General features: G+C 59.8%; 2 protein-coding genes across 7 annotated transcripts in view; one reads left to right on the top strand and one right to left on the bottom strand.

Annotated features, from left to right (window-relative positions):
• Positions 1-869: 869 nt before the first annotated feature.
• ZNF574 (zinc finger protein 574) lies at positions 870-11,531 on the bottom strand. Of its 5 annotated transcripts, none has more exons than XM_032388041.1 (3): positions 11,327-11,531; positions 6,536-6,789; positions 870-3,928 (listed from the first exon to the last, which is right to left on the bottom strand). In XM_032388041.1, exon 3 carries the CDS (start codon positions 3,906-3,908, stop codon positions 1,215-1,217), a length of 2,694 nt encoding a protein of 897 aa, XP_032243932.1. In that variant the 5' UTR covers positions 3,909-3,928; positions 6,536-6,789; positions 11,327-11,531; the 3' UTR covers positions 870-1,214. The 5 variants fall into 5 exon arrangements, with proteins under 5 accessions (XP_032243932.1, XP_032243933.1, XP_032243929.1 ...); XM_032388042.1 differs by having other exon boundaries at positions 11,404-11,531; XM_032388038.1 differs by lacking the exons at positions 6,536-6,789; positions 11,327-11,531 and adding an exon at positions 4,235-6,118.
• Positions 10,915-26,704, top strand: part of GRIK5 (glutamate ionotropic receptor kainate type subunit 5) — a 53,398-nt gene continuing 37,608 nt past the window's right edge. Inside the window, exons 1-11 of one of the 2 annotated variants that reach the window (XM_032388035.1) lie at positions 10,915-11,161; positions 14,600-14,728; positions 15,030-15,194; positions 17,700-17,797; positions 17,894-18,059; positions 19,923-20,101; positions 21,493-21,546; positions 21,648-21,809; positions 23,248-23,400; positions 23,798-23,902; positions 24,012-24,119. In XM_032388035.1, the coding sequence (XP_032243926.1) occupies positions 14,650-14,728; positions 15,030-15,194; positions 17,700-17,797; positions 17,894-18,059; positions 19,923-20,101; positions 21,493-21,546; positions 21,648-21,809; positions 23,248-23,400; positions 23,798-23,902; positions 24,012-24,119 (1,269 nt within the window). In that variant the 5' untranslated portion in view covers positions 10,915-11,161; positions 14,600-14,649. The remainder of the gene's footprint in view (positions 11,162-14,599; positions 14,729-15,029; positions 15,195-17,699; positions 17,798-17,893; positions 18,060-19,922; positions 20,102-21,492; positions 21,547-21,647; positions 21,810-23,247; positions 23,401-23,797; positions 23,903-24,011; positions 24,120-26,704) is intronic. The other variant, XM_032388037.1, reaches the window with a different exon arrangement.

Here is a 26,704-nt window from a genome sequence, read left to right as displayed (position 1 = left end):
TAGGGGTCCAAGTATGAATTTTCTCCAACAGGAAGACTGGAGTATGGAGTAATCTTGGCGGGGCTTATTTTTCTTGGGCTGAGGCTCTTAAGAGACAACACAAGCATAGCAACTGAGCGTTCCCACCAGTCACCATCTTCTTGACCGCCCTCCCCCAAGTATGTAGAAGGCAGCGGACTGCGGAGGAAGCATACGGGCAATGAAACCAGATGAAACTAGGCTTCAATTCAAGCTCTAGCCTATGTGGGTTGAATGACCATGGGCAAATCACCTCCCTGCTTCTGACTTCAGACTCCTTCCCTGCAAGATGTTCTCCTCACAGGTGAGTGTGACAATTGTTGTAAAAACCTAAGTTCTTGAGACAAACTACACAAACACCAGCTAGCCACTCCAACCACCCCTCTCCCCATGTCTGTTGGCTAAGCCGGAATTCTAGGTGGGCGTCAAGGTAGCTTATGAGGCTGCCTACCCCCAGAATCTTCTCCAAGGCCGCAGTTGAGTCTGGTCCCGGGAGACACCCTCCTCTACTGCCCTGGAGATCATGCCTTTCCCAGACCTGCATTTGCCCTCAGGGATCTATAGTGAGAAAACCAGATGGCCTTGGGGGAGATGGTTCATGTCAGGCCAGGAGTGGGGGCCAGAAGTGGTGAGAAAAAATCTGAAGATTTTTCCAAATGTTCCTGCCACCAATTGAAAACAGCTTCAGGTTTTTCTATGGGGCTGTGGAGACCTCTAGTGGCAAGACAGCCACACTGCTTCCCATGCCGCACCAGTGTGAAGTCCCTGCTCTCTGAGCCAGGCCCTGGGACTCCAGGTCCTCTTTAATTCAGTAAAGGTCTCCTGAGCTCCTACTACTTGGCAGGCCCTGTTCTGGATGCTGAAAAAGCCATAAAGTCAGCTCCCAAATCCCACCCCACACAGCTGGGCCAGACAAAAACACATAAATGTCCAATTCAGTCTTTATTGACTGTTTCATCTTGGGGCCACCAGCACTAACAGGTGGAAGGTGGGGGTGGGGCGGGGCGCCTTTTATGCATATCAAGGACCCCAGAGCTCCCCCCTCGGAAGAGAGAATAAAGCCAGTTACAGAACCTACATGGCGGTTGGGAGAGGTGGAGGAAGGGGCGCAGTATCTACAGAGACTTAAGGGGACACTGGAGCAGGTTCTTCAGCAACAGGGCCTGGTGGTGCTGAAGAGGGAAAGGGGGGCAGGGTCAGCCACTGATCTGGACCCCCTCGGCCTCAGCCAGGGGATAGATCTCAATGGCCTCCACCAGGGGCAGCGCCTCCACTGCAGTCTCCATGACGGCCAGACCGACGGCGGCCTCGGCCTCGGCCAGCTGCTGCCGCACGGCTGCCTGATGCTGCTGCTGGTGGGTCTTGCGGTGCTTCCAGAGGTTGGAGAAGGAGCGGTAGCTCTTGCCGCAGTCAGGGCAGGAGTAGGGCCGCTCCCCCGTGTGAATGCGCCGATGCTCTGCCAAGCGCATGGAGATGGCAAAGGCCTTGCCGCACACTTCGCAGGCAAAGGGCCGCTCGCCTGTGTGCAGGCGCCGGTGGTCCTTCAGGTGGGTACTCTGCCGGAAGGCCTTGCCGCAGTCCGGACACGGGTACGGTCGCTCCCCCGTGTGGATGCGCCGGTGCACCTGCAGCGAGGTCTCTGTGCTGAACAGCTTCTTACACTCGCTACACTCCAGGCCCCGGCGTCGGGCAGGGGCTGCGGGGGCCGCGGGGGCCGCGCCCCCCAGGGTGGTGGGGGAGGCAACCGGCGCGCGAGTGGCCCGGGGGGCCCGGGGGGCCGGGGGCTCCTTAGCCAGGACCTCGCCCGGCCCAGCAGCTGCATGGGCCGCCTCGTGCGCCTGCAACCGGGCCGCCGAGCCCACCTTCTTGCCGCAGGTGCCGCACTCGAAGCGCCGGGGGGCCTGGGCCGCAGCAGCGGCGCAGCGGTGCTCACGCAGCCGCAGCGAGGAAGGGAAGGCGGCCCCGCAGGATGGGCAGCGGTGCGGCTGGCGGCCGGCATGGGCCACGAGCTGGTGCACCTCCAGCAGCCGGCGCAGCAGGAAGGAGCGGGGGCACTCGCGACACTTGTAGGGGTACTCGCCCGTGTGGTGGTAGCGGTGCATGAGCAGGCGGTAGGGGCGGTGGAAACGCACGCCGCACTCCTGGCAGCGGTAGGGGAAGTGCTGCGCGTGCACCAGGCGGTGCTGCCGCAGCGTGGAGCTCTGCGTGAAAGCCTTGCCGCAGTCCCCGCAGCGGTAGGGCCGCTCCCCCGTGTGCGTGAGGCGGTGGCGGGCCAGGTTGGCGGGCGAGTTGAAGGGCTTGGAGCAGTCCGGGCAGGGGAAGGGCCGTTCGCCCGTGTGCGTGCGCAGGTGGTTACGCACGTGAGACTTCTTCTTAAACATCTTCCCGCAGATGCCGCACTTATGGCGCCGCTCCAGCCGATGCACAAAACGCTGGTGCCGCGTCAGCTGCAAGGCCTTGCCGAACTCGCGGCTGCACAGCAGGCAGCGGTAGGTGCCCGGGGCAACTGGCCCTGCTGAGCTCTCTTCGGCCACAGGAGGCTCCGGCGCCTCGGACTCTCCAGTCTCCGCCGGGGCCGGCTCGGGGAGCCCAATGACCGGCTCCTCGGGGGGGACCGGTGTGGTGGGCAGAGGGACGCCCCCTGCCCCGTGGGTACGCCGATGATACAGGAACTTGGTGAGGTTGACAAAGGTCTTTCCGCACGGACACGAGTGCAGAGGATTCGGGGTGTGGGCTCGCCGGTGGGCCAGGAGCAGGGCCTCTGTGCCAAAGGCCAGGCCGCAGTCCACGCACAGGAAGTGAGACTCGCTGCTGTGGTCTCCGAGGTGCTGGTCTAGACTGGAAGGGCTGGGGAAGACGCGACTGCACAGAGGGCACTTAAAGACGCCCTCCCGGTGACTGCGCAGATGCTGCTGTAGCTGGTGAGGTGACAGAAAGAGCTGGTCGCACGCGGAGCAAAAGAGCTCCTGGGTGGCCGTCGCACCCGGCTCTCCGCCGTTGTTCCTCCGGGCCTTGCGCCCCCGGCGATCGCGCCCAATGGCTTCACCGTTGCGCAACTCGTAACTGTGGTCAGAGGACGGCAGGGGATCAGGCTGGGACACAGGCACCTCCGCAGGTGACGGAGTCAGGGTCTCCTGCTGCAAGGCGGGCTCCTCCGACTCGGGGACCGGGGCAGGGAAGTGGGTGGCCTGGTGCTCCAGGAAGTCGGCCGGAAGCTGGAAGAGCTGGGAGCACTCAGAGCACTTGTACAGGAGCAGCTCCACCTCAGTGACCACCTCAGTGGTGGCGGCGGCGGCGGCGGAAGGGACAGCTGCCCCTTCCCCACCCTCCTCTGCCTTGCGGTAGGAGTGCTCCACAGCCACACGGGCCTGGCCCACAGGGGGCCCCAGGACCACCGGGGACCCCAGGACCACGGGGGCCGCAGGCTTGGCGGGAGTGCCCCGGAGGTGCGTCTGCCGGTGGCTCAGCCAGAGCTCCTGGCTGGCGAAGAGAGCCTTGCAGTCCACACACTCATAGTGGATGGTACTGGAGCTGAGTGCGGGTGCCTTGGCTGGCGGCTCGGCCGCCACCGCCTCCTGGGGAGCCATCATCTTCAGGTGCAGCTCCTGGTGCTCCAGGAGCTGGCTGGGGGACAGGAGCAGCTGCCCGCACTCCAGGCACTGGTACTGGCTCTCCTGCACCAGGGTCTGATAGAGGCCCGTGCCGGAAGCTGCCTCCGTGGCCACCGCGACTCCAGGCTCAGCCACGCCCACCAGCTCGAAGTGCTGCTGGGGCACATGGGAGTTCTGGTGCACGAGCACTTCCTCCAGGGACCCATACAGCTGGTTGCACTCGGAGCAGACATAGCGGTGCTCGATGTACAGGACCGTCTCCTCGGATTCCTCGGTCATGGCGGCAGCGAGGCCCTGGGCTGTGAAAAGAAAGAGGTGGGGACAGATCCCAGTAAACTGCTGTCTCCTCCGTCCTTCTGAGGGACAATTCTTTCCCCTTAGCACTCCCAGCCAAGACCCTGTATGTATTTTACCCTCTAACTTCTTGCTTCCATTTCCCACTCCCACCCCTCACCCCCAGCAATCCTTCCGCTCCTGAACACACGAGACTACGAAGCACAGAACCTTCCCAGCAGTCCCTTCCCAGAATCTATCCAAGGCTCACCTCTGAATCAACGCGCATCAAACTCCACCCACCAGATCCTCGTGACCTGTCCAACCCTCACCTCCCATGCCTCTCAGCTGGCCCACAGCCACGGGCATCACACAGGAACCTGTGTCCTCTCCATTCGAGCCTCCTTCCCAACTCACTACCCCATTCCTGCTCCCCGGTGCCTCGGGGAGTCCTCACAGGCCCTAACGGCCGCCACTTCTCCCAGCCTCCCTCCTCCTCTGTTCCCTCCCCCAGGTTCCTGACATCTTTTTACACCAGAGGACTCAAACTGCCCCAAGGCCCCGCCACTTTCTGCACCCTCACATGGAACAACCCCTCTCCTTTACGTACGCCCGTTATACACTGTCTCTCCCTCTGGTGCCCAGATCCCTCACATCAAACTTGCCCTTCCCTCAACCAACTTGTCTCATGCTGGCCTAACCCATCACTACACCTACACTTTCCCCTCCTAGACCACTTCTCCATGATACCCAGATCCCCCTTTTCAAAGTGCTTAAACCTCTCTACAAATCAAAGCCCTCTCCCACAGCCCTAACCCCCTATCCAGAATACCCAGCCCCACTTCACAAAAGCCTAACCTCTTCATACCTATATTCTACCCATCACCCCAACTCGTGTCTCACTCTTCACAGAAATTACTTGTTCTTTACATTGAGACCTCACCTACAATTCTAATCCCCCCTGGGGTACCCAGATCCCCTCTTCTACCCCAACCACTACAGGGATGCCCTAGGTGCCTCTTCATATCAACCTCAGCCCCTCTTCTTTACAAAATGACCCAGCCTAACCCATTTTAGGGATGCCCAGATACGGTCTTCACATCACCTTAAACCCTTCCTTACAAACCTCTGTGCCTAACCCATGCCAGGGACGCCCAGACCCCCTTTCACATTATTAAAATACCTAAGCTGAATTTCTTCTTTGCGAAATGACCCGTTCCCACCCTAGCCCATTCTAGGGATCCCCAGATCCCCTCTTCGTATCGGCATAAACCCCTCTTCCTTGCAAAAAGACCCAACCCCGCTCTAACTCATTCCAGGGATGCTCAGACGCCCTCTTCATAACAACTTAGTTTCTCTCCTTTGCAAAAAGATCCCGGCACATGCTCTAACCCAATCCAGGGAGATCCAGACTACCCTTCACAAAGGCTTAAACTTTCACACATATGCCACCCCCCCCCCCCCCAAATCCCCTTTAGGAATACCCAGACCCTACCTTCTTATGCTGAACCCCTCCGCCCCCCCCAAGCTAGACAGAGGATAGCCAGACCCCTCTTCCTCACACCCAGACCCCTCTCACCAGCTTATTACCTTGGGGATACGAGACCCCCAACTTCTTGTCAACCTAACAGCTCATTCTCATTCCAGCGATACCAAGACCTTCCCCCACTTAGTACACGGACCTCTCCAACCCCCTAACCTTCTCCAGGGATACCCAATTACCACTCTTCACCTTGACCTAATTCCCTGTACTTTCCAAAAACATTACCTCTACCCAACCTATCCTAGGGACACCCAGACGCCCTTTTCACATAACATAACCCTTTGCACAGACTCTCCTCTCAACCCATTCCAACGGTAGCCGCCCCCCCCAACTCCCTTCACATTAATGTAACCCCGTTCTCAATACCCGGACCTCTGCCTCAGCTCTAAAGCCTCCCTCCAGGGATATTCATTTGCTAATACCTTTCCACACCAAGCCCCTCTCACTGGTCTAATGCCTTCCAGGCTTACCTACGTTTATCTCTTTATGTTAACTTAAGTACCTCTTTTCTCACGCCCTAACCCCCTGCCCGGACACGCAAGCCCCCTCTAACCGTCCACCCCGCTTCGGTCCTGGACGGCCCCACCCCCAGGCGCGGCCCCGATACCCCCTGGAGCCTTGGACACTCTCCCGGGGGGGGCAGCTCTAACGCCTCCCTTCCCACCCAGGTCCCTCCCAGCCCCCGGCCCGTGCCCCGCCCCTCCTCACTCAGCCCAGCACGACTCTAACCCCCTTCCCCACCCGCCCTCCCGGCCCGGCCCCCCGCCCGGCCGCCCGCGCGCCCCGCCGGCCGTTGGTGCCGCTCCGCCCTCCCCGCCCGGCGCGCGCCCCCTCCGGCCGTCAGTGCGCAGGCGGGGTGGCGTGGGGCGGCCGGGAGCGGGGGAGGGGGACGGAGCCGGGCCGGCCTGCCGCACGCCTGCCCGCACTCACCCGCCTCCGCCGTCTCGCACGCCCCGGGCCCAGGCCCGGGCTGCCGCTCCCCTCGCGCGGCCACCCTACCGCTGCGCCCTCTCTAGCTCCCGCCGTCGCCTCTCGTCTGCTCCGCAGCCTCGCTCTCGCCCCCAGTCGCCCTCAGCAACGCCCCGCCTACCTTCCTCCTCGGCCGCTCCGCGAACGGCCGAACGCGCCCAATCAGCGTCCGTCTGGCTCCCGCCTTTCGACCAATCGAGGCTCACGTCTCTGAGCCTTGGGCCAATAGTATGGAGCGTCGGGATCCGCCGCAGTGCCCAACCAATCCTCCAGCGATGTCCCCTCACCGGCCGGCCCCCGGGTTGATAGCGTCCGCCTCCTTAAGCCCCTTGGAGGATGCTCCTCCTCCAGCTGCTCGTCGACTCCGCCTGACGCCTGAAGAAGGGAGGGCAGCGCGGTGACGTCAGGCGGCGGAGCGAGGCTGCGGGCGCCATCTTGGGGGCGCCGAGCGGGAGTCGCGTCGGGTTCGAGGGGAAGTCGGAGAAATTGAGGCACACGAGACCCAGAGGGTGGGGGCGGGGGAACGGTGGCGCAGGAACCCCCGAGGAGTGAAGGGAGAAAGTGAAGCACCTGTCAGCGCGAAGCGGGGAGGGGAAACTGCAGCACGAAGCACATGGAGGGAGTAAAAAGGGAAACTGAGGCTCCAGACTCCTTTTATTAGAAAGAAGAACGGAGGCAGCAAGAAGGAAGGGGAGAAAAACCGAGGGACTCTTGGGGGAGGGGGAAGGAGAAATGTCAAAAGGGAAACAAGGGGCGCGGGGATCTGAGGGAACGAGGAAAACCTGAAGAAGGGAGGAAATGGGGAAATGGAGGGGATAAAGAAAAAGCAAGGACAGCTTCACTGGAAGAAACGGAGAGAGTGTGTGTGTGTGTGTGTGTGTAGAAGACCTGAAGGACAACTAGGGTGAGAACCTGCAGAAAGTGACCCTGTAGCAGATGGACTCTGCTCTGATACCTTCCAAGGTGCCTTCCTTCTAGGCTGACCCAGGGCCACTCGGACCGTGGAGTCTCCATGTGTCCAAGGGCTCCTGCGCATCCCTACTCATCTCCCCTTCTGGCCCTCAGGGCGTTGGCAGCGCACTGTTATGTTTCCAGAGCTACTCTCTGAACTCAAGGACTGAGGAGCTGCAAGAGATTCATTTGTTCTCTCTAGCCGCCCCCCCGGCCCCCCGCCCCACCATTTCTCAAATGAGTAAACTGAGTCTCAGCCTTCCTGAGGCTAAAATCTACTGAGGCAACCCTAGGTCTGATTCTTCAGTCATCACCTTTGCTGTGTCCTTCAATTGGTTTCTAATTGGGTGTCCTAACTTTCCACTAAATTAAAATCCCTAGCACCAAGCCAGTGTAATTAAACCAGGCTGTCTGGATTGAAATCCTGACCCGGCCACTTCCTAGCTAATGTCTTGGACAAGTTAACTCCCCTGTGCCTCAGTTTCCTCATCTGTGAAATGAGGATAATAGCCCCTGTGTCACGGTTGTGAGGCACAGCGTAAACGCTATGTAAGAATTACTTTTATTAGGACCTCAAGGAGCTCATTAATAATAGCTGATGTGTCCTGAGTGTGTTATGATGTGCCAACTATTGTGCTTAGTGCTTTGTACGCTTTATCAGTTTAATCATCTCAACAACCCCAGGAGGGAGGAGTTACTGTTCTCACGTTACAAAGACACTGGGGCCCAGAGAAGTTAAGTAGCTTGCCTATCTTTAGCAGGAGACAGACCCAGGGTTCCAACCCAGGAATCAACTCCAGGGTCCATGCTCTTGGCCCCCAGTCTCTACTACTGCCTGGCAGGTGGATGTCCTATCCCCCCTGGCATGTCGAATGGATGAACGCAAGAAGTAGAGAAAAGAACTTGGTGGGAATGTGTGAGCTCTAAAGCTGGTCATCTGGGTTTGCTATCAGAGTGAAATCAACTGGGGAGGGAGCCAGAGAACCTGGAAGCTAGACTCAGCCTTTGATAGCCTCCGTGCAGTTGGGCAGGTTCTCACACCTGCTGAAGCCCCCTTTTCACCTGAAAACGCAAGGGTCCAGCTTGGCGTGTCAGGCCCCTTTCTGCTCAGACCTTTTGCTTGGACTTCCCAGTTTATCTGGGTTGACTAGTTCGGTTCCTTCTCTTCTGATGATACAGGAGTAAGCTGAGGCCTGGATCAGTCTTTGTGAAGGTGGTGGCATGAGACTAGATTTCTGACGTAGGTTTATTTTAGAGAGGATAGGCATTCTTTGCTGGGGTCCCTGCATAAGCAAAGGCCTAGAGCCTGGCGAGAGTCTAGGCTTTCAGCCTTTGCGGGAGCTGAGGGTAGGTGTTGGGGGACCATAGGTGTTGCCCACGTAGGGTGAGGAGGTGTGTGCAAAGTTGATGGTCCTTCAGGGTCCATTGTATGTGTCAGGCGTATGTCAGGGATGCTCCATATGGGACGAGGGCTTTCTATGCCAGGCTGGTGTAAGGGTTGCCATGTGCTGTGTGTGTGTGTGTGAAGGCATATGGTCACGTGTGCTGGGGGGCTGCACGTGAGTGTGTCAGTGTCTCCTCCCCATCACGAGCATTGGGGGTGGTGGTGAGTCACGGGCTCAGCCTTCGGCGCCAACTGTCATGTTCCTTCCCCCCAAATTTCATCCCCCACCCAGCCGTGCACCACCCACCCCCACTCTAAGATCTGTGTCACTGCTTCTGTCTTCCATCCCCCTGTCCTGCTCAGTTTCCTCTGAGAAGCTGCCATGGGCTCCCTGAGAGGGAGTCTCCCACTTCTGCTGGCTCTGCCCTCCAGCATCCTGCCCTTTCCCACTGCCTCTCTGTTCAGGTGGTGGCTTGAGAAGGAGAGCCTCTTCACGCCACCCGCTCATGTCTGTGGGGCCCAAGGATTTCTCTATGCATTATAGACAATTCCCTTTCGCCCCACCCATCCCTTCCCCTCCATGGGGGCTATTTCTACTTCTGGGAGCTTCTTCCTTATCTCCAGGGGCTGGCTCCTCCTGCCTTAGGGGGCCTCTTGTGTCCACACATCCTTGTTTTCATGGGTTCCTGGTAGCTGTTTCCCTCCATCCCCATTTCTGTGACCTCCTCCTACTTTGCTTGGCCCACCTCCCTGTCTCTGTGATATGCGTCCGTCCTTGTTCCCATTTCTGTGGCCTTCTCCTGTCCCCATGGACCACTCCCCATGTCTGAGGAGTGCTTTCTGTTCCCATGGGCCTCTCTCCATCTTCCTGGGGAGCTCTCTGTGTCCACCAGCTGCCCTCGTCTGTCTCTGAGGTCCTTAGCTGTCTCTGGTCTGCTCCCATGTTTCCATGGGCTTTTCTCTCTTTTTTCTGGGCTTTTCCCTGTCCTTGTCCTTGTGGGGTTTGTGGACCTTGGCCCACCTCTGTGAGTTTTGCTGGCCGTCTTGCTATTCCTCTGCATTTTTCTTCATCTCTGTAGCCCTCTCCCCACCAGCTCCATGGCCTTCTCCTCAGCTCTCCCTGTCTCTCATCTCCGTGCGCTCCTGGGCAGGGCGGTGGCATGGTGGTGGAGGGGGTGGCCCGGGGGTGGGCCCTCCGTCCAATGCAGCGCCTTCCCCTCATCAGCATTCTCCTCGCGGGCCCCCCAGCCCCGACCAATACGAGCTCCCCCTCCCCCCCGACTCCCCTCCCTCCTCTTTCTCCGCCTGCTGCCCTCCCTTCCTCCTGCCCGCCCTCCTCCTGCCTCCCTCCCTCCTCTCTCTCCCCCCCGCCCCCCGCGCTCCAGGACCCAGCGCGGGCGGCGGGCGGCGGGCAGCGGGCGGGCGGGCAGGCAGGCGGCGGCCTCGGAGGGGAGAAGGCGAGGTGGCGGCAGCGGCGGAGGTGGTGGTGGTGGTGGTGGTGTTGGCGGCGGTGGCGGTGGTGGCGGTGGCCAGCAGCAGGGAGGCAGGCCCAGCTGGGGACCCAGAGCCGGCGGCTGCACCTCGCAGGGGACCAGGAGTCCGTGGCCAGGCCCTCCCACCGAGGCCCTGCACCGGGCGCCCCCGGGACACCCCACCCTCCTCCGCCTTGCTCTTCCACCTGCTCCTCTCCATCCTTCCCTCCCGCCTCCCCATCCCTCCACCTCGCCTGCCCCCGTCTCAGCTCTCCGAGTCTCCCAGCACCCTGTCCTCCCCGGCCCCTCCACCCCTCGGCTTCTCCCCGCCCCTAGCATGCTTTTCCCTTGGGGGCTGAGGGCTTGAGGACTCCAGGCCCTTGCCTCATCCAGGGCAGGGCCAAGGCTCCAGGGGGGAGGGGGGAAGGGGTGGCCCCCTCCCCCCAATCCAGCCATCCCCTCCCCCACTCCTCCTGATGGCCGGTTTCCTGGTCTCCAGCCAGTCCTCGCCCCCCGTGGCCCCCCCAGGCCGGCCCGGCTAGGGGAGGGGGCGGGGGCCCTTTCCTGGGCCGGCTTCCCCCTCCCCCGGCTTTGCCTGTGCCCCCCTCCCTTCCGTTTTCACCTTCCTCTCCTCCTTTCCTCCCTCCTTCCCCTCCATTTGCTCCTTCCCCCTCTCCTCTTTCCCCTTCTCTCCTCCATTTTCTCCTTTCCCCTTCCTCCCTGCCCCGGCCCACCCTCTCCGATTCCACCTGTCCTTCCTCCTTGCTCCCGGGGAGCCCCCGTTTTGGACTAGTTGGGGGCCACTGTCGGCGGCGGGGGAGGGGGCCCTGTGGACTGCCCTCTCCCCCCGCCCCGGCCACACCACCACCCAGCGCCAGAGCATCTCCTCGCTGTCTTCTCGGGCCTCGAGGGAGCCCAGCCCTCCGTCCCACCAGGATCCGTGAGTGTCTGCGGGGCGGGGGTTGGGCTGGGGCCAGCCTGGGTCCTGGAAGGCTGGGCTCAAGGCCGGCCGGTGGGGCCCCCACGTCCCCCTGTCCCTCCCCGAGTAGGGGCCTGCCTCGTGTCCCCCATCTCCCAACCGCCGTTCCCCTCAGCCTCTCCTCACCCTTCTTCTGGGTGCACAGCTCAGCCTTTCCCCCGGCCCCCCGCCTCCGGGGTCCTGAGGGGCTGCCTGGCTCTTACTTGTGGGCTCACTCCTTGTCTGGGACTCCCGGCCAGTCTCCGCCCCTGCTTTTTCCAGCCGCGGTCCCGCGGTGACCGGCTCTGCTCTCTCTCTCTTTCCGACTCTCTTCTTTCCTCGGAGGCTCATCCTCTCCGCCTGCCATGGGCCCATCCCTATCCCATCCGCTCTCTCTCTCCTGGAAATGTCTTTCCATTTTTCAATCTCCATTTCGTGTTCTCCTGGGCCTCTCTCTGACTCTGTCCAACTTCTCTCTTCTTTGCCGTTAGCCTAACTCTTTCTTGGTGTCTCTCTGTTGATCTCTCTCTCTCTCTCTCAAAACTCCCCTGTCTCTTGTCTGGCTCTTTTGGTGGTGCCCACGCCGCCAGGTGTGGCTCTGTCCACTTCTCTCTGTCCGCTCTTTGCTCTGCCTGTGGCCCTGCTCCTCTGTCCTCCTTCTCTGCCCTTGCACTTGGAGGCTGTCTTCCTGTTCACTTTTCTGCCCTCCTCCCGCAAATCCACTCCTCTCTCCTTAGCCACTCCAGGGTCCACTTTGCCTTTTCCTTGGTGGTCTCACCGCACCCCCCATCCTCTGCTCATTTCTGCATCCTGCTGGCCTGTCGGTCCTCATCCCCCCCCATGCCTTGGGGTTTGTGGGCTCCGGGGATCGACCACCCTCCTCCAGACCCCCTGGGTGGATGCACCTCAACGTGGACCGGGCCCCCTTACATGGGCACTTAGCCTGTCCCTGCCTGTGCCCCTCTAGATTACTCGCTCTTCCTCCCCACCTCATTTCCCTCCCTGGCCCTCACTGTCCCTCCCCTAGTTTGTGCCTGTCCCACTGGCCCCTTCCTCTTCTCTACATCTGCTGTGTGGCTCTGACATTCATTTTTCTCTGTCTCTTTCCACCTAGCCCTATTCCTGTTCAGAGTTCTGTGATTTTTTTCCCCCTCCCTACAATCCTTGCACCTGTGGTCTTTTTTTCCTTTGCCCTCTTCCTCACCACATTTGTCTCACCGATTTCCTTTCTCACCTTGGCCCCATCTCCTGCTCACCCTCTTGTCTGTCTCCCTCCCCTTGCAGGGCCCCTCACTCGGCTCCTTCTGCCCAGTTGGCTGCTGTTTGCCTTTGCCTAAGTGTCTGGGCCTATGGGGCTCAGGCCTGCCTGCTTCCCTGCCTCACCCTGGCCGTCTTGTCTCTGTTTCTCTTGGTGTCTCACTTCTAGATAACATGTGTATGTCCTTGTCTCTCATTTAGCACCAGTTACTTCTTTTTGGTCTGTCTTTTCTGTCTGTGCCTTCCTGTATGTCTTTGTCCATCCGCTGCCCCCAACCCTGGCCCCCGCACTCTGTCTTTCTGCTCCTACCTGTGTCTGCCACCTGTGGGACCCTGCCCTCCTGGCTCCTGTCTCTCCCTCGGGCTTCCCTGTTCTCCAGTCTCTGTTCCCCGATTTGCCCCCAGAAGCCCCTGGTGTCTTGGGATGACCCCCCCTTCGCTCCTGCCTCTCTCCGAGCCCCACCCTCCACAGCCCTCCCCCTGAGAGTTCTTCCTGGTCTACAACTTGCCTTGCTCCTCCACCCTTGAAGCCTTCACTTTAGATCCAAATGACCATCTGCAGCCCCCAGCCTGTCCAGGATGCCCTCCCACCCCCAGCCTGCCTTTTGCAGAGGCACCGAGAGAGGGACCTGCTCAAGGTCAGGTGGGAGTTGGGGCAGAGCAGGGACTGATAGGGTCCCCTGCTGCCCTGGCCTAGGTTTTCCTGGCTGCAAGGATGGTCCGAAGCATTGCATTGTGCCTCCACCCTCCCCTGGCAGGTTTCACTCTGCTATCTCACTAGCTCAAGCCCCTCTTCTATGGGGATCAGATTAGGTGCAGGGAGACCCCCCAAGCTCACCTCACAGCACTCTGAGCCTCACAGTAAACCTCTCCCCTGGAAACCCAGTGTCCCTTCCACCGGGGCATGGCTCTTGGCCAGGTGAAGCTGTGCATCTAGCCGAACTCATTCCTTCCCTGGTTGGGGGGGAAGGGGGTGGGGTGCTCCACAGAGGCCTGGGGCTCCTGGAGGACTCTAACTCCCTGGGGATGGAGCCGTTCTGGGGAGCAGAGATGCACTGTCTCCCCCTACTCCTCAGCTCCCCAGAGCAGGGTGGGGGCTGCAGTGTGGCATCTGCTTTGACAGACAGCTCCCTCCCTGCCTTACTCACTCTTCTCTTCCAGCTACTTCTGCTGGCATCTTAAGTGGGATTGTGTTCTCTCTCCATTCTGTCTCCCTGTCCTATTCTGTGTCTCTTGTGCCTTGATTTCCCTCTCTGCTGCCTGCCCTACACTCCTCTCCCCGCCCTGCCCTTTCTCCACCCCCATGGCTCCCTGCCTTCTTGCCTCTTCTCTCTTCCTCCTAGTCCTGTCCTTACCTCCCAGAAACTCCTCTGTCCTCTCCATCTCTATCCCCCTCCCTTTCCTGTCTTATCTTCTTGTTCTCTTGCATTTCTGCCTGTTTTTCTCTTTCCCCTTTTCTGAGTCTCTGTATTTTCTCTGCCTCAGCCTCTCTTCCTATTTTTGTCTCCTGTTTCTTCCTTCTCTCTCTCTACTTTTTTTTTTTTAAGCCCCTTGGCTGCCTCAGGTCCATCCATCTGTCTCCATCTGTGTGTCTCCATGTGTGTCTCCGTCTCTCTCCATCATTCCCTCTCTTTCCAAGTTTCCTTAACTCCCGGATACTCTCCCCTCCAGACCCCGGATGTCCAGGCCTCTCTCCCCGTGGGATTGTGGGAGCCAGGGACGTCAGGAAAGTGGCAAGTGAGGCCTGGGATGGGGTTGCCTAGCAACCACCGCATCCTCTCCAGCCAGTTTCTGTTGCCTAGTAACAGCTGCCTGCCCAGAGACAGGGGCGGGACTGGGTGGGGGGGGGGTGGCACTTCCTGGGTTCCTGTTGCAGTGGGGATGGTCCCTGGAATTCTTAACCTGAAATCCCTCCCATTTTGGTAGCTGTGAATGTTCTCCACCCGTGCCTATCCCACTCAGTGCTGGGAGCTCCTCGCTGGTAGTGCTCTCAGGGCCTGAGCTTCCTTCGTGGCCATGCCCTCAGTATCGTCAGCTTCTGACAAGGGCAGGGCCCTTCAGAGCTCACCCACAATGGCCCAGGGCCTGTGGTCATCAAAGGGCTCTGAGGCCCCCCCATATCAGCAGTCTCCCCCCCCCATGGGCGGGGGGCGCTCCCTGCAGGTGGCGAGTGGGGGCCGCGGCAGCTGCGTCCCCATGAGGAGGGGAGGAAGATGCCGGCTGAGCTGCTGCTGCTGCTGATTGTTGCCTTCGCCAGCCCCAGCTGCCAGGTGCTCTCATCGCTGCGCATGGGTGAGGCCCTACAGCCCCTGCCCTGCCTCCAGAGACCCTCCCTGAGCGTGCCAGTCCCTCAGGCCCCGGGGGTCTGGGCTTCAGGTCTCAGCTCCCCTCAGCAACAAGGAAGAGCAGCCCCCTGCTCCTTCTTCCTCCTGGACCCAGCAGTCCAGAGCCCCAGCTCTGTCCAACCCTACGTCCAGGAGCCTAGACCCTCTGTCAGCATCCCCACCCCCACCTCAGTGCCCAGGAGTCTAGGACCCCAGCCTCTCCTTTCTCAGGACCCAGAGTCTGGTCCCCAACCCCTGTGTCCCTTCAGCTGCAATCCTGGACGACCAGACGGTGTGCGGCCGCGGTGAGCGTCTGGCCCTGGCTCTGGCCCGGGAGCAGATCAACGGGATCATCGAGGTCCCAGCCAAGGCCCGGGTGGAAGTAGATATCTTTGAGCTTCAGCGGGACAGCCAGTACGAGACCACGGACACCAGTGAGCAGGGCCACAGGGGGTGTGGGGTGAGGCAGGGCAGGCTGGTAGCCCTCAGTCCGTTCCTCAGCTTGCTTGCTTGCTTTCTAGCTTTACCTGCTCCTTCCTTCATGTCCCCTCTGCCTTTCCCTTCCCAGAGATGGTGCTGCTGGGTGTAGGGAGGTGGGGAGAGCGCCAGCCCCAGTTCACCCCTTATAGGAGCTGAGGGCCTCATTTGAAAGATAAGCTGGCCAGGGACATAGTCCCCAGAGCTGAGTAATGACGGGCCTGGGCAGCGAGGCAAGGGAGTCTCAGGGCAGGGACAGTGAAGGCACTCTGGAGAAGGCTAAACTAAAGTTCTGAGCTCTGAAAGTTGAGCAGGATATAGGAGTGGCATTGCTCAAAGTATGCCCTGGAACCACATAGTAGAGGTGCATAAGTATTTGTTGGATCCTCACAGATCGAGCGAACGTTAATAGGTATCTCTTGAACAGACATGCTGGGTTTGTACACCTTCAGGAGATGCTGACTTCAGTGTTTTAGACTGGTTGATTTCTTACAGGCTTTATCAGAGCCTTTGTTATATTCATGTTTGTTTCAAATCAGTGAGAGGAAGAATGGGGTACGGTGTTTCTTGTACTTCTCTGACTTGTGCAGCACAGAACACAAACTGGGAGAAGCTGGGATGGAGGGTGAGGAGGCAGATGGTGTTCCAGGCATATGACTATAGTCTGGAGCTGGAGCGGAGGAGGTGGATATATGGAGCCAAGGAACAGGGTGTGGGGTTGCACCTGTCCCGACTACCTGGACTTAGGACATGTTTGGAGGGATCGTGAGAGAATTTTGGGCTGAAGTGTGACAGAGCAATGGGAGGTGAGGCTGGGCAGATGGGCGGATCAGTTCAAGGTGTCCTACAGTGGCAGGCTGAAAGATGCCATCCTCACCTCTAGGCAGAAGGGAGCCATCTATGGGTTTAGGCCAGGGAGCTGGGCTTTTGGAAGGTGAATCTGGAGGCTAGATTTGGGTGATCAGTGAGGAGGGTGTTGCATGCCTGAGCTGAGAGCCCTAAAGTAGGGCAGGGGAGGAGGGGGTCAAAGAGAAGGGGACAGATGTGAGAAAATTTGAGGACAAAAAAGAGACAGGACTTGGTGACTAATTTGCCTATTGAGAGAAGGCTTGAAGGCAAGAATCGTTTCTAAGCATTTGCTTTGTGGAAATGGGGCCTTCACCAATGTGGAAGGCAGAGAAGAATCAAGTTTAGAAGGTAAGGTATTTAGCTATGATGCTTTTAGTTGGATGTGGCAGAAACCCCGCTCAAGCTGCTTTTTTTTTTTTTTTAAAGATTTTATTTATTTATTTGACACAGAGAGAAAGACAGCGAGAGAGGTAACACAAGCAGGGGGAGAGGGAGAAGCAGGCTTCCTGCGAAGCAGGGAGCCCGATGTGGGGCTCGATCCCAGGACCCTGGGATCATGACCTGAGCCAAAGGCAGACGCTTAATGACTGAGCCACCCAGGCGCCCGCCGACTCAAGCTGCTTTAAGGGAAAAAGAGAACTTATCCGCTCATGGCACTAGAAGGCCTAGGGACTAATTTCAGGCATGGCTTAATCCAGGTTCTCACATTATGTCCCAGGATTGTTTTAGGCATGGCTTGATCCAGGTACTCAAATGATGTCCCAGGGTTGTTTCAGGCATGGCTTGATCCAGGAACTTTAAATGATGTCCCAGGAATCTTTGTGTCTTCATCTGTGGGCCCTGGTCTCCTCTAAGTTGGTTTCATTTTCAGGAATACTCTCCCTAATATTCCAGCCCAACAGCTCAGAACTTACATCTTACCAGGATAGCAAACCTAGTGATAATTGTAGCAGAAACCTGGGGAAGGCTCTTGATGGCCTGGTTTGAACCCGTCCCCATCTCTGCGCCAATCACTTTGGCCAGGACAGCGTGGTTCTGATACTGGCTCGGGTGCCGGCCAAACCTGGGAAACCTACAGTTCCCCGAGGAGAAGTTAGGGTTTTGCCATGAGAACGGGCACCGGACAGGCAAAAACAACAGCTTCTATCTCCCAGTGTCGAGATGCGCACATGTTTAAGGGGAAAGAAATCAGAAGAAAGAGGAGCAAATGAATGCAAGAGAAGAACCATGTTGGGATGTGGGGCGGAGAGGGGCCCTTGGCTGTGGGTTTGGGGTGGAGGGCCTGTGGGTCGTACCCCAGATTGTAGCATGGTTAGAAAGGAGGAGTGTGACAGAGGCTGGGGAAGCAGGTGCTAGCTCTGCAGCCAGGAGGCCCCCGCTCTTTCCTTTTTGTCCTTCCTTTGTTTCTCTCTTGGTCTGACCCACCCCTCTTGCCATTTCTCCCCATCTCTCTCTGTCTTCTCCAATGCAGTGGGTGGGGTCGGGGATTGGGCCTCTGGGTCTGGAGTGGCCAAGGGGGATCGGGCAGCTCCAAGCGTCAGAGGTGCTCCCGGGCCAGGTGGGGGACGAAAGGAGGGCCCCTGACTGCCGTTTGTCTCCCCCACCCCTTGCAGTGTGTCAGATCCTGCCCAAGGGGGTCGTGTCTGTCCTGGGGCCCTCCTCCAGCCCTGCGTCTGCCTCCACCGTGAGCCATATCTGTGGGGAGAAGGAGGTGAGCCGAGTGCGGGGCAGGGTAGGGGTGGGTCCCTGGGAGGCGAGGCTGGGGAGGCAGCAACAGGGCAGACGCAAAGGCTCCTTCTCTGTCCAGATCCCCCACATCAAGGTGGGTCCCGAGGAGACACCCCGCCTGCAGTACCTACGCTTCGCGTCCGTCAGCCTGTACCCCAGTAACGAGGACGTCAGCCTGGCGGTCTCCCGCATCCTCAAGTCCTTCAACTACCCCTCGGCCAGCCTCATCTGCGCCAAGGCCGAGTGTGAGGGAGAACTGGATGTTTTGTTCTTATTCCCCCGAATTCCCCTGCCCAAGAGCTCTAGTCTCCCACACGGCACAAGCTCCCCTCGTCCCCCACCTCCTTCCCCCTCAGGAACCCAGACCCGCCCACCTCCCTAAAGAGATCCTTTGGTCAGCAGCTAGTGACTGGCACCTGTGTGCAAGGCCCCTGCTAGGCCCCGGTGGGTGCGCACTAGGTGTGGTCCCTGAGGTCACTCCAGGGCCAGTGGGGGACACGGCAGCCGAGCAGCTGTGACGCAGAGTGATCCATGCTCTGTCAGGGGCCCTGTGGGGCACTGTCGGAGAACACAGAAGGGAATCCTACCCGGGTCTAGAAGCCTCAGAGCCCGTGTCGCCGAGAAAGGGGCCTCTGAGTGGGACCTAAAGGTTGGGGAGGAGTTGGGGTCAGGGAGAAGGGGGGGGGTGTGTGGCAGGGCAGAGGCTGTGGGTCTGGGGGAGTGCGGCCCCTGTGAGAGGCTCAAGGAAGCTCCCGGCAAGCCCGGTGCCCGAGTGTGGGAGCCATGAAGCAGCACGTGCAGGAGGCACGCTCATTTGGGGCCTTGTGTGTCGGCCTTGTGGCCCTGGAAGGTTCCCACAAAGGGTGGGGCAGGGGACACGGCCGGGTGCACCGCAGCAAGAGCCCTGACCCCAGCACAGAGAACAGACTGGAGGGGCCACGGGGTGTGGCCGGGAGGCCTGCGACAGGCAGGGTGAGGCAATGCTGCTTAGCTGTCGGGTGGTGGCAGTGGGCTCGAGAGGGGCCACGAGGGGTTTGGGGAGAGTCCTGAGGGAAAAGGGAGAGGTGCCGCACAGATGGTGACTGGGTTCTGCCCGAGAAGCAGGGAGCAGTCAGGTCGAGGTGCACGTCGGGGTCGAGGCGTCTTTGTGGCCATCAAGTGGAGGTGTCCGGTAGGCCGGTGGCTTCATGGGTATGCAGGTGCGGGGGGGGGCATGCTCAGTAACCTCCAGGAGAAATCGTCTTTCCGAAGGTATTTAAGGAACGCCTGCCAAGACTTTGTTCTTGGTATTGGAGATAGAGCAGTGCGTGCTCCAGCCAGGCCAGGACCCCGCCTGCCAAGGCTTTCTGTGGGAGGAGCTAGGAAGTAGGAAGGCGGTGCTCTCCCAAGTGGAATGGTGACCACCTCTTTGAGGAGGTGTCGAGGAGGTGAGGGAGGGAGCTGTGCGGGCATCTGGGTCAAGAGGGAGCAGCTAGCACAGAGGCCACAGGACAAGAGCGCGGCCTAGGTGTGTAGGAGACGAGACAGAGAAGGCAGGGGGAGTGGGGCCCAGCAGTTGTGAGGACTTGGGCCTCTGCTCGGAAGGAGCCAGAAGCCATGAGAGGGTTTGGGCACAAGGAGGAGCACCTCTGCTTTACTTGCTTGTGGCCGCTGTGAAGGGGACAGCCTCGGGGTGGGGGGAGGTGTGGCTGTCGCAGGGGGTGAGGGAAGGCAGTGGTTCAGGTCAGGGTGGTTGCGGGGCCGGCATCCTGGGCTCTGCCGAGTTCTGCAGGTGGAGCCTGGGCCTGTTCGGTGTGGGTGAGAGAGAGCGGGGGGAGGCTGGGCTGCCTCAGGGTTTGGGCCTAAGCCCCAGGCAGGCTGCTGGTGGCTTGGGCGACAGGAGTGGAATGTGGCTTGCACGAGCCAACTGTGAAATCCCCCTCACACATCCCAGGGGGGCAGAAAGGTGGCAGGAGACAGTTGCATGGAGGTTGAGCAGGGGGTCCCGGGGCCCAGAACCCCCAAGAGAGCCACCGCGCTCTGGGCAGTGTGGCCCTCGTCCTCTCCCAGGCTCCCCTACGCTGGGCACTTCCCATGGAACTCTGACCCGGGCCCTCCGGCTCCCCCAGGCCTGTTGCGGTTGGAGGAGCTGGTGCGTGGCTTCCTCATCTCCAAGGAGACGCTGTCGGTGAGGATGCTGGATGACAGCCGGGACCCCACACCGCTGCTCAAGGAGATCCGCGACGACAAGGTGTCCACCATCATCATTGACGCCAACGCGTCTATCTCCCACCTCATCCTCCGTAAGGTGGGTCCCCCAGTCTCTGATTCCCTACAGGGTTGGGGTGGAAATGTGGTGTGATAGCAAGTCACCCTGTGCCCATGTGCCTCAGTGGTCCCGTGGGATGTGGAGACCTGCTTCCTACGTGCAGACGATTAGCTCGGCTGCTTCCCGGTTGCACCCCTGGTCGGGCCCTGGAGAGTTCCCTCCCCTCTCTGCACAGTTTCTGCCTCGGTGGGTCACTGCAGTGGGAGCTCCCCATGATCTTCACTGGGCACCTGTCCTGCTGCGTGGAGGCACTTGAATTTGGCTCCCACCCACCGTGCGGGGTGGGTGTGATAATCATTTTGTGGCCGAAGGAGCTGGGGTTCTGGGGGGGGATGGGCTGGCTCAAGGGCACCCAGATGGGGTATAGTGCCGGGACCTTCCCCCGCCGCCCGCCACATGCCCTCCAGCGGTGACCCATATTCATTCATCATTCATTGCGTCCCTGCTCTTAATTCATTCTCATAATCTGATCTGTATTATTTATTTTTCTCCAGTTTTTTTGTTTTGTTTTTTTAATTAAAACCATGTGTCACTGCTGATCATAGCGTACGGGAAATGTGTGGACAGAATCCACAGGGCCCTTGAGGCAGGAAAGCTTAGAGAAAGGATTTCGGGCTTGGGAGGGAGGCGGGCCGGGGCTGGGGTTCTGTGAACCTAGTGACCAGCGGTCACTTTCCTCTCGAGCCTGCACTTCCCTGACCCTCATGATGACGACTCCTGCCCCTCAGGCAACGCAGGCTGGGGTGCTGTTTACCGTTCTAATGACCGTAGCGGGGACGGGGTTCCACACCCCTTGTAGGGAGAGGCCTTCTCCTTTTGTTCTCCTCGAGGACTGTGAAGAAGGGGGCTCCAAACTTGAATTTTGAGATTCCAGCTGAAGCCTTGCAAAGTGCTCTTAAAGATTGTGGGGGGGCGGGGGGTTATCTGGCCTGTGACCAGGCTGAGCCGCACACAGTAGCAGCCCACACTCGGCTTTGGGACAGCACGGGGAGAAGGTTAAGGCTCAGGGTACCCTCCCAGCCTGCCCTGTTTCTAAGGCGTCCCTTTGCCCGCCTGTGTCCAGAAGGCTGTGTTGTGAGTGCCCTAAAGAGGGATGAGGGCATCTGAGGTTGCCAATCTCTCCTCCACCGAGACCTTCATCCCACCTGGGGCACCGGTCCACGCAGCACGACATCAGGGACCGAGGTCTTCCTCTGCCCCCACGCGTCCCCTTCTCCCTGTCTCTGTCTCAGGGTGTCTCTTACTGCGTTTCCCACGGGTGTCTTCACTAGGCCTGTCTCTAAATCTCTCTTCCTCTCTCGGCGTCTTCTCGGCTCTGCCCGTGGGTCTCCACCTCTCCCGCCACCTCCGCACCGCCCCGTGTCCTCCAGGCCTCAGAGCTGGGGATGACCTCAGCATTTTACAAGTACATCCTCACCACCATGGTGCGTACCCCATCTAGCCCCTCCGGTCCCCACACCCCTCCTGTGGTGTCTGCCCCGCGTGGGGCCCGGCCCCAGGCCTCACCCCTTCCTCTCGGCCCCAGGACTTTCCCATCCTGCACCTGGATGGGATCGTGGAGGACACCTCCAACATCCTGGGCTTCTCCATGTTCAACACCTCACATCCCTTCTACCCCGAGTTTGTGCGCAGCCTCAACATGTCCTGGAGGGAGAACTGTGAAGCCAGCACTTACCCAGGTCCTGCGGTGAGCACTCGCCCTCCTCCCGGGCACACAGACACTTCTGCGGGCCCCCTCAGACCTCGAGCAGATGGTGCTCAGAGCCCTCTGGCGCCCCCACTCGCTTCCCGAGTACAGGCTGCGACGCCTCCCGTGCCACCTCCCATGCTGCCCCGGCCACACGCCTACCCCAGGGCCTTTGCACTTGCTCCTACTGCTGCTTCGCCTGTACTTCCCCAGAGAACTAGTGACTCACTCCCTCATTGCCAAGTCAGTGCTCCAATGTTCCCTCAGTGATAAGACCTTCCTTGGTCCTCCATCTTAAAAAAGAGAAACTCCCCACTCTGTAGCTCCCTTCCCTACTGAATTTTTCTCCATAGCACCCGTCCTTGCATATCTAATCACCATGGCAGTTGCTCTATGGTTTGCTTAGGCATAGATATGGGTAGATAGACTAAGTTCCACGAGGGCAGGGGTTTCTTTCTGCTTTGTTCACCATTGTATCCCCAACATCTAAATCAGCCTGGCTCAGGGTAGGGGTCCAATAATATATGTTGAATGAATGCAGACATACCAAAGATGCATACTTACGTGTATCTGTTCCCAGACACATAGTCGTATGCCAAGACACGGAGGCACTCTTCCTGAGCAGACACACATGCGGTCACGGAGCCGGGCCATCAGGCGTCACAGACCTACCTGGGCAGAGGCGCTTTCCTGTGCACCCCTGCACCTGTCTCCACAACACAGCCCTTCCGACCCTCACACCAAGCCAGCGGAGACGCACTCTCGAAAACACATGCGCACAGACGCCCCAGGTGTATCACTCACTCACCGAACGCCGGGCGGTTTTGAGCTCGTGCGTGTGTTGCATTGTCTGATCCCCACACTAGAACGTGGAGGCAGAGGGTACAATTATCCCCATTTTACAGGGAAGGAAACCAAGGTGGAAATAGGAGAACTAGGCCTCCAGCTCAGAACTGCCTGCTGCCCAGGCCCAGGCTCACAACCGTGATGCTCACCTGCCTCCTAAATCCCTAGATGCCACACCCCCTCTCTGTATAGACAGACAGTCGTGTGTGTCCAGCCTGCATGCCCCCCCCCCCAATCAGGCCCTCTTCCTGCACCTGCATCAGCCTCGCAGACACAGATGCCGGGACATGCCCTCAGGCCCACGGACACCTCCGTGTGGAGGTGACCCAGCTGGCCGTCCAGGCAAACCCTCTCTGACGTGCCCGTCCCCCAAACAGGCGCGTGGCTGCGTGACTCGGGGAGAGCTGCTCCCACAGAGGCATGGGCAGCACGCACGTTTTTCCCACTGCCACCTGATTTCCCTGAGAAAGGCCCCCAGAGACCCGTCCTCACTGCCCGCCGGCTTGATTCCACGTTCCTGGAGGAACGGGCGCTGTCTGAGGGCTTTGGGGCGCCCTGGCTAAGCTGCCTCTTCCCCGTCCTGTCCCCCCAGCTGTCAGCGGCCCTGATGTTTGACGCGGTGCACGTGGTGGTGAGCGCCGTCCGGGAGCTGAACCGTAGCCAAGAGATCGGCGTGAAGCCGCTGGCCTGTACGTCAGCCAACATTTGGCCCCACGGGACCAGCCTGATGAACTACCTGCGCATGGTGAGCTGGGAGCGGGGCGGGCCGAGGGGGCAGGGCCGTCCGTCTCAGGCCGGGGCACTCACTGTGTCCACCCTGTGGCCCCTCTGCCCTCTCCCCGCCCCTGCTACCAACCCCACCCCCTCCTGCTTTCTCTGGGCCTCTTCCTCCTCCTTTCCGTGGCCCCTCCCCTCCTGGCCTTCCTCTGCCTGTCTGCGCTGCCCTCTCCCTGCTGCTTCGCCCCACCTCCCTTCTTTTGCTGGCACATTGTCTTTCTCTTTTAACTGTGGTCCTCCCTGGTCCCTCTCCCTCTCCTGTTTGTCTCTTCCTTCTCTGTCTCCTCCCCTCTGGGCCTCTCCCTCCTGTGCCTCTGGGCCCCCTGCCACCCCCGCCCCCCTCTGCCCGCCTCCCACCCTGCCAGGTAGAGTATGATGGGCTGACTGGGCGGGTCGAGTTCAACAGCAAAGGGCAGAGGACCAACTACACCCTGCGCATCCTGGAGAAGTCCCGGCAGGGCCACCGCGAGGTGAGCAGGCCTGGGGGAACATCCAGAGTCCCGATACGGTGGGGGCAGGCCTAGCAGGCCGAGGTGTCTTCAGGCCGGGCTCGTGCTGATGGCCCCTTCTCTGCCCCAGATCGGGGTATGGTACTCTAACCGGACCCTGGCCATGAATGCCACCACCCTGGACATCAACCTGTCGCACACGCTGGCCAACAAGACGCTGGTGGTCACGACCATTCTGGTGAGTGGCGCTTGGGGGGGCCGGGCAGTGGGTGGAAGGGCCTTTCCTGAGCAGTGCCCCAGTCCAGTCCCGGTGAGGGGGATGCCTCAGCTCACGCAGTGCACAGACCAGCAGGGAATGTGACCCGCGCACCCAGCAACTCCTGATTGTGGCCAGGGTGTCAGCAGCCTCATTGCCACTGGAAGAGGGAGCGCACAGGCTCTGCCAACTGGCTGTCACACGGCAGATGTGGCAGTGACTGGTGTCACGGGGAGCCCATGGGGCCACGCAAGCAGGGCGCCTCCCATGGTGTCTGGTCCAGGGTAGACCCCCGAAAATCACCATCACTAGAGTAGTCATTTGGCCACACTTGCCACCTGAGGGTGTTGACACGTGACCACTTCATGTCCATCTTAAAGCTGTGGAAAGCAGGGCTCTGAGAGGTGAGGCGTCTTGCCCCGGGTCATGTCCCTGAGGCTCCAGAGCCTGAGCCATGGCCGCTGTTCTCTGCACCCGCAGTCCCTTCATACTTGAACTTGAGCACCAGCCAGGGATGCGGTCCTGGAGCCCCTGTGTGTGCTGCTCCTGCAGTTAAGCCCGTCTGAGACCAAGGGGCCTTCGTGCAGCAGCAAACACACACGGAGCGCCCCATTCTGCACCAGCCACCGTGCTGGGCCCTTTCCAGGCGCTGCTCTATAAACCTGTCAGCCGCTCCACGAGTCTTGTCTTATTTTCCTCATTTCGAAGGCGAGGAAACAGGTCACAGGGCGAATCCCGGCTGGAGCCGAGCGACATGCTCGGAGCCTGTGCCCTCTACCCCTGCACCCTGCCGCCTCCCACCTGGCACAACGGGCCGCCGGGAGGTCAGGACGGGGGTGATGCACAGGACCTGGTGAGCAGGAGGCTGCCCAGAGCAGCTGGGCCCGGAGGCCGGTGTGCCAGGCAGCCACGCCCTGCCGAACAGCCAAGTGCCCAGCGTGCTGGCAGCCGCTGTCTGTGGGAGCCCCCCAGTGAGTGTGGGAGCCGCGCTGGCTCACAGCTGTGGATGCTGAGGTTAGAGGGGATTACTACAGGTGTCACAGGATGCCAGAGGCTGTTCTCTCAGTCCCCGAGGAGCTCCCCATCTAGCGTGGACCTCGTGTCCCTCTGGAGAAGGGCCAGTGAGCCTGCTGGGGAGGGCCAGATGGCCTGCAGACGGGAAACCAGACGCTTCATAACAGCCTCCCCGAGGGGCCCCGAAGGCCAGGCCGGGCTGGCTGGGAGAAGTCACACCTCCATGCCTGTGGCAGTGTGGCCAGACCGAGAAGCTTCCTGGGGCCAAAAGAGGTGGGGTCCTTGGTGGGGAGCAGGGACAGAGGTCAGGGAGGGGATGTCAGGAGAGACGAGCCATGACCCTGGAGGCTTCATCTCCTCCTCACACCTGTCTCCCCTTTTACCCAAGGCCCGTGAGCCAGTGTGGTTCTCTTTCTGACATTCATTGCTCTTTGGATGGATGGATTCATTCACTCATTCATTCATTCATTCCACAAATATTTACTGAAGCCGCTGTGCACCAGGCCTAACCCAAATGCTGGATACATGTGAACAGTCACAGATGGTCTTGTGGTTTCCTTACTCTTGAGTGGCACCGGGGGAGGGGATGCCAGTCTGATGGAGGACATCGACCTGGACACAATCATTCCAATACAAGGTAATGAGGGACTGACTCAGCTTTAGAAGGTTTGAGGAAGGCTTCACAAAGGAGATGTCATTAGACAGGGCTTTAGAAGCTGTGCAGGAGTTGGGTGCACAGAGAAGGAAGGGCCGGACATGCCAAGAAGCATGAGCTTTAAGAGCAGGGGCCTTAGGAGGTGTTTGCCAGACCGGACGTGGAGGGAGCGGCCTCATCTGCACAGGTGGACATACCCACTCGTTCACTGATGTTTTCTGACTCGGATTTGTGGGCAGGGCCCTCGTCGGGCATTTGGGGATTCTGGCGTGAGTCAAACTGGGTGCCTGGGACAAGAGGCGGTCAGGCTTTGCCTTCTTCCCTACTCTGTCCAAGCGGCCTAGAACAGTGCCTGGCACCTAGCAAGCACAGAGGGTGGTAAGTGCTGTGGCCCAGCTCTGTGGCCCAGAGGCTGCGGGGCTGCAGAGGGGGGAGGGTCTCTGGAGGATGCAGTTATCCTTTCCCTGAGGCTGTGGACAGTGTTGAGCAGGAAGGGGCAGGGTCAGACCTAGATGTGAGAAAAGCTCCAGAGAGGAGAGGTGCTCCAGGTCGGGAGGCGAGGCCTGAGCTTGTAGGGGCTGTAGGAAGAGGGAATGGAAGCTGATGTGGGTGTTGAGGCTGGCAGAGAGGCTGGGAGTGAGGGCGCAGGGGGAGGTCCGAGATGGGGGAAGGGTGAGGCTATCTCTGGGGTGGAGCTCACTGGTCTGGAGCCAAAAGGGTGGCTGGGACCAAGATTGACAGAGGCCCCACAAGGAAGCTAGGGTGCAAAAGAAAGCCCACGGAGGCGAGGCTGTGTGGGGCCTTCCCTCAGCCTCCAGCCCTGCTCCCTCCTGCAGAGGTTTCCCAGAACACTCCGTGGTCCCCGTGATTGTCTTCATCATGCTGGGACTTCTCATCC

The sequence above is a fragment of the Phoca vitulina genome, unplaced genomic scaffold, assembly GCF_004348235.1.
Source record: "Phoca vitulina isolate PV1807 unplaced genomic scaffold, GSC_HSeal_1.0 scaffold52, whole genome shotgun sequence".
In the NCBI taxonomy this organism is placed as follows: Eukaryota; Metazoa; Chordata; class Mammalia; order Carnivora; family Phocidae; genus Phoca; species Phoca vitulina.
The sequence above is the reverse complement of the archived record's forward strand: the minus strand, read 5'-3'. Positions and strand labels throughout refer to the sequence as shown.

Excerpts from the sequence above, each read along its gene's own strand:
- ZNF574 (XM_032388038.1), bottom strand. The coding sequence starts at position 4,271 with ATGCCCGTGGCTGTGGGCCAGCTGAGAGGCATGGGAG. Across the intron at positions 3,929-4,234 it reads CCAGCTGAGAGGCATGGGAG|CCCAGGGCCTCGCTGCCGCC; the intron begins GTGAGGGTTGGA and ends TTCTTTTCACAG.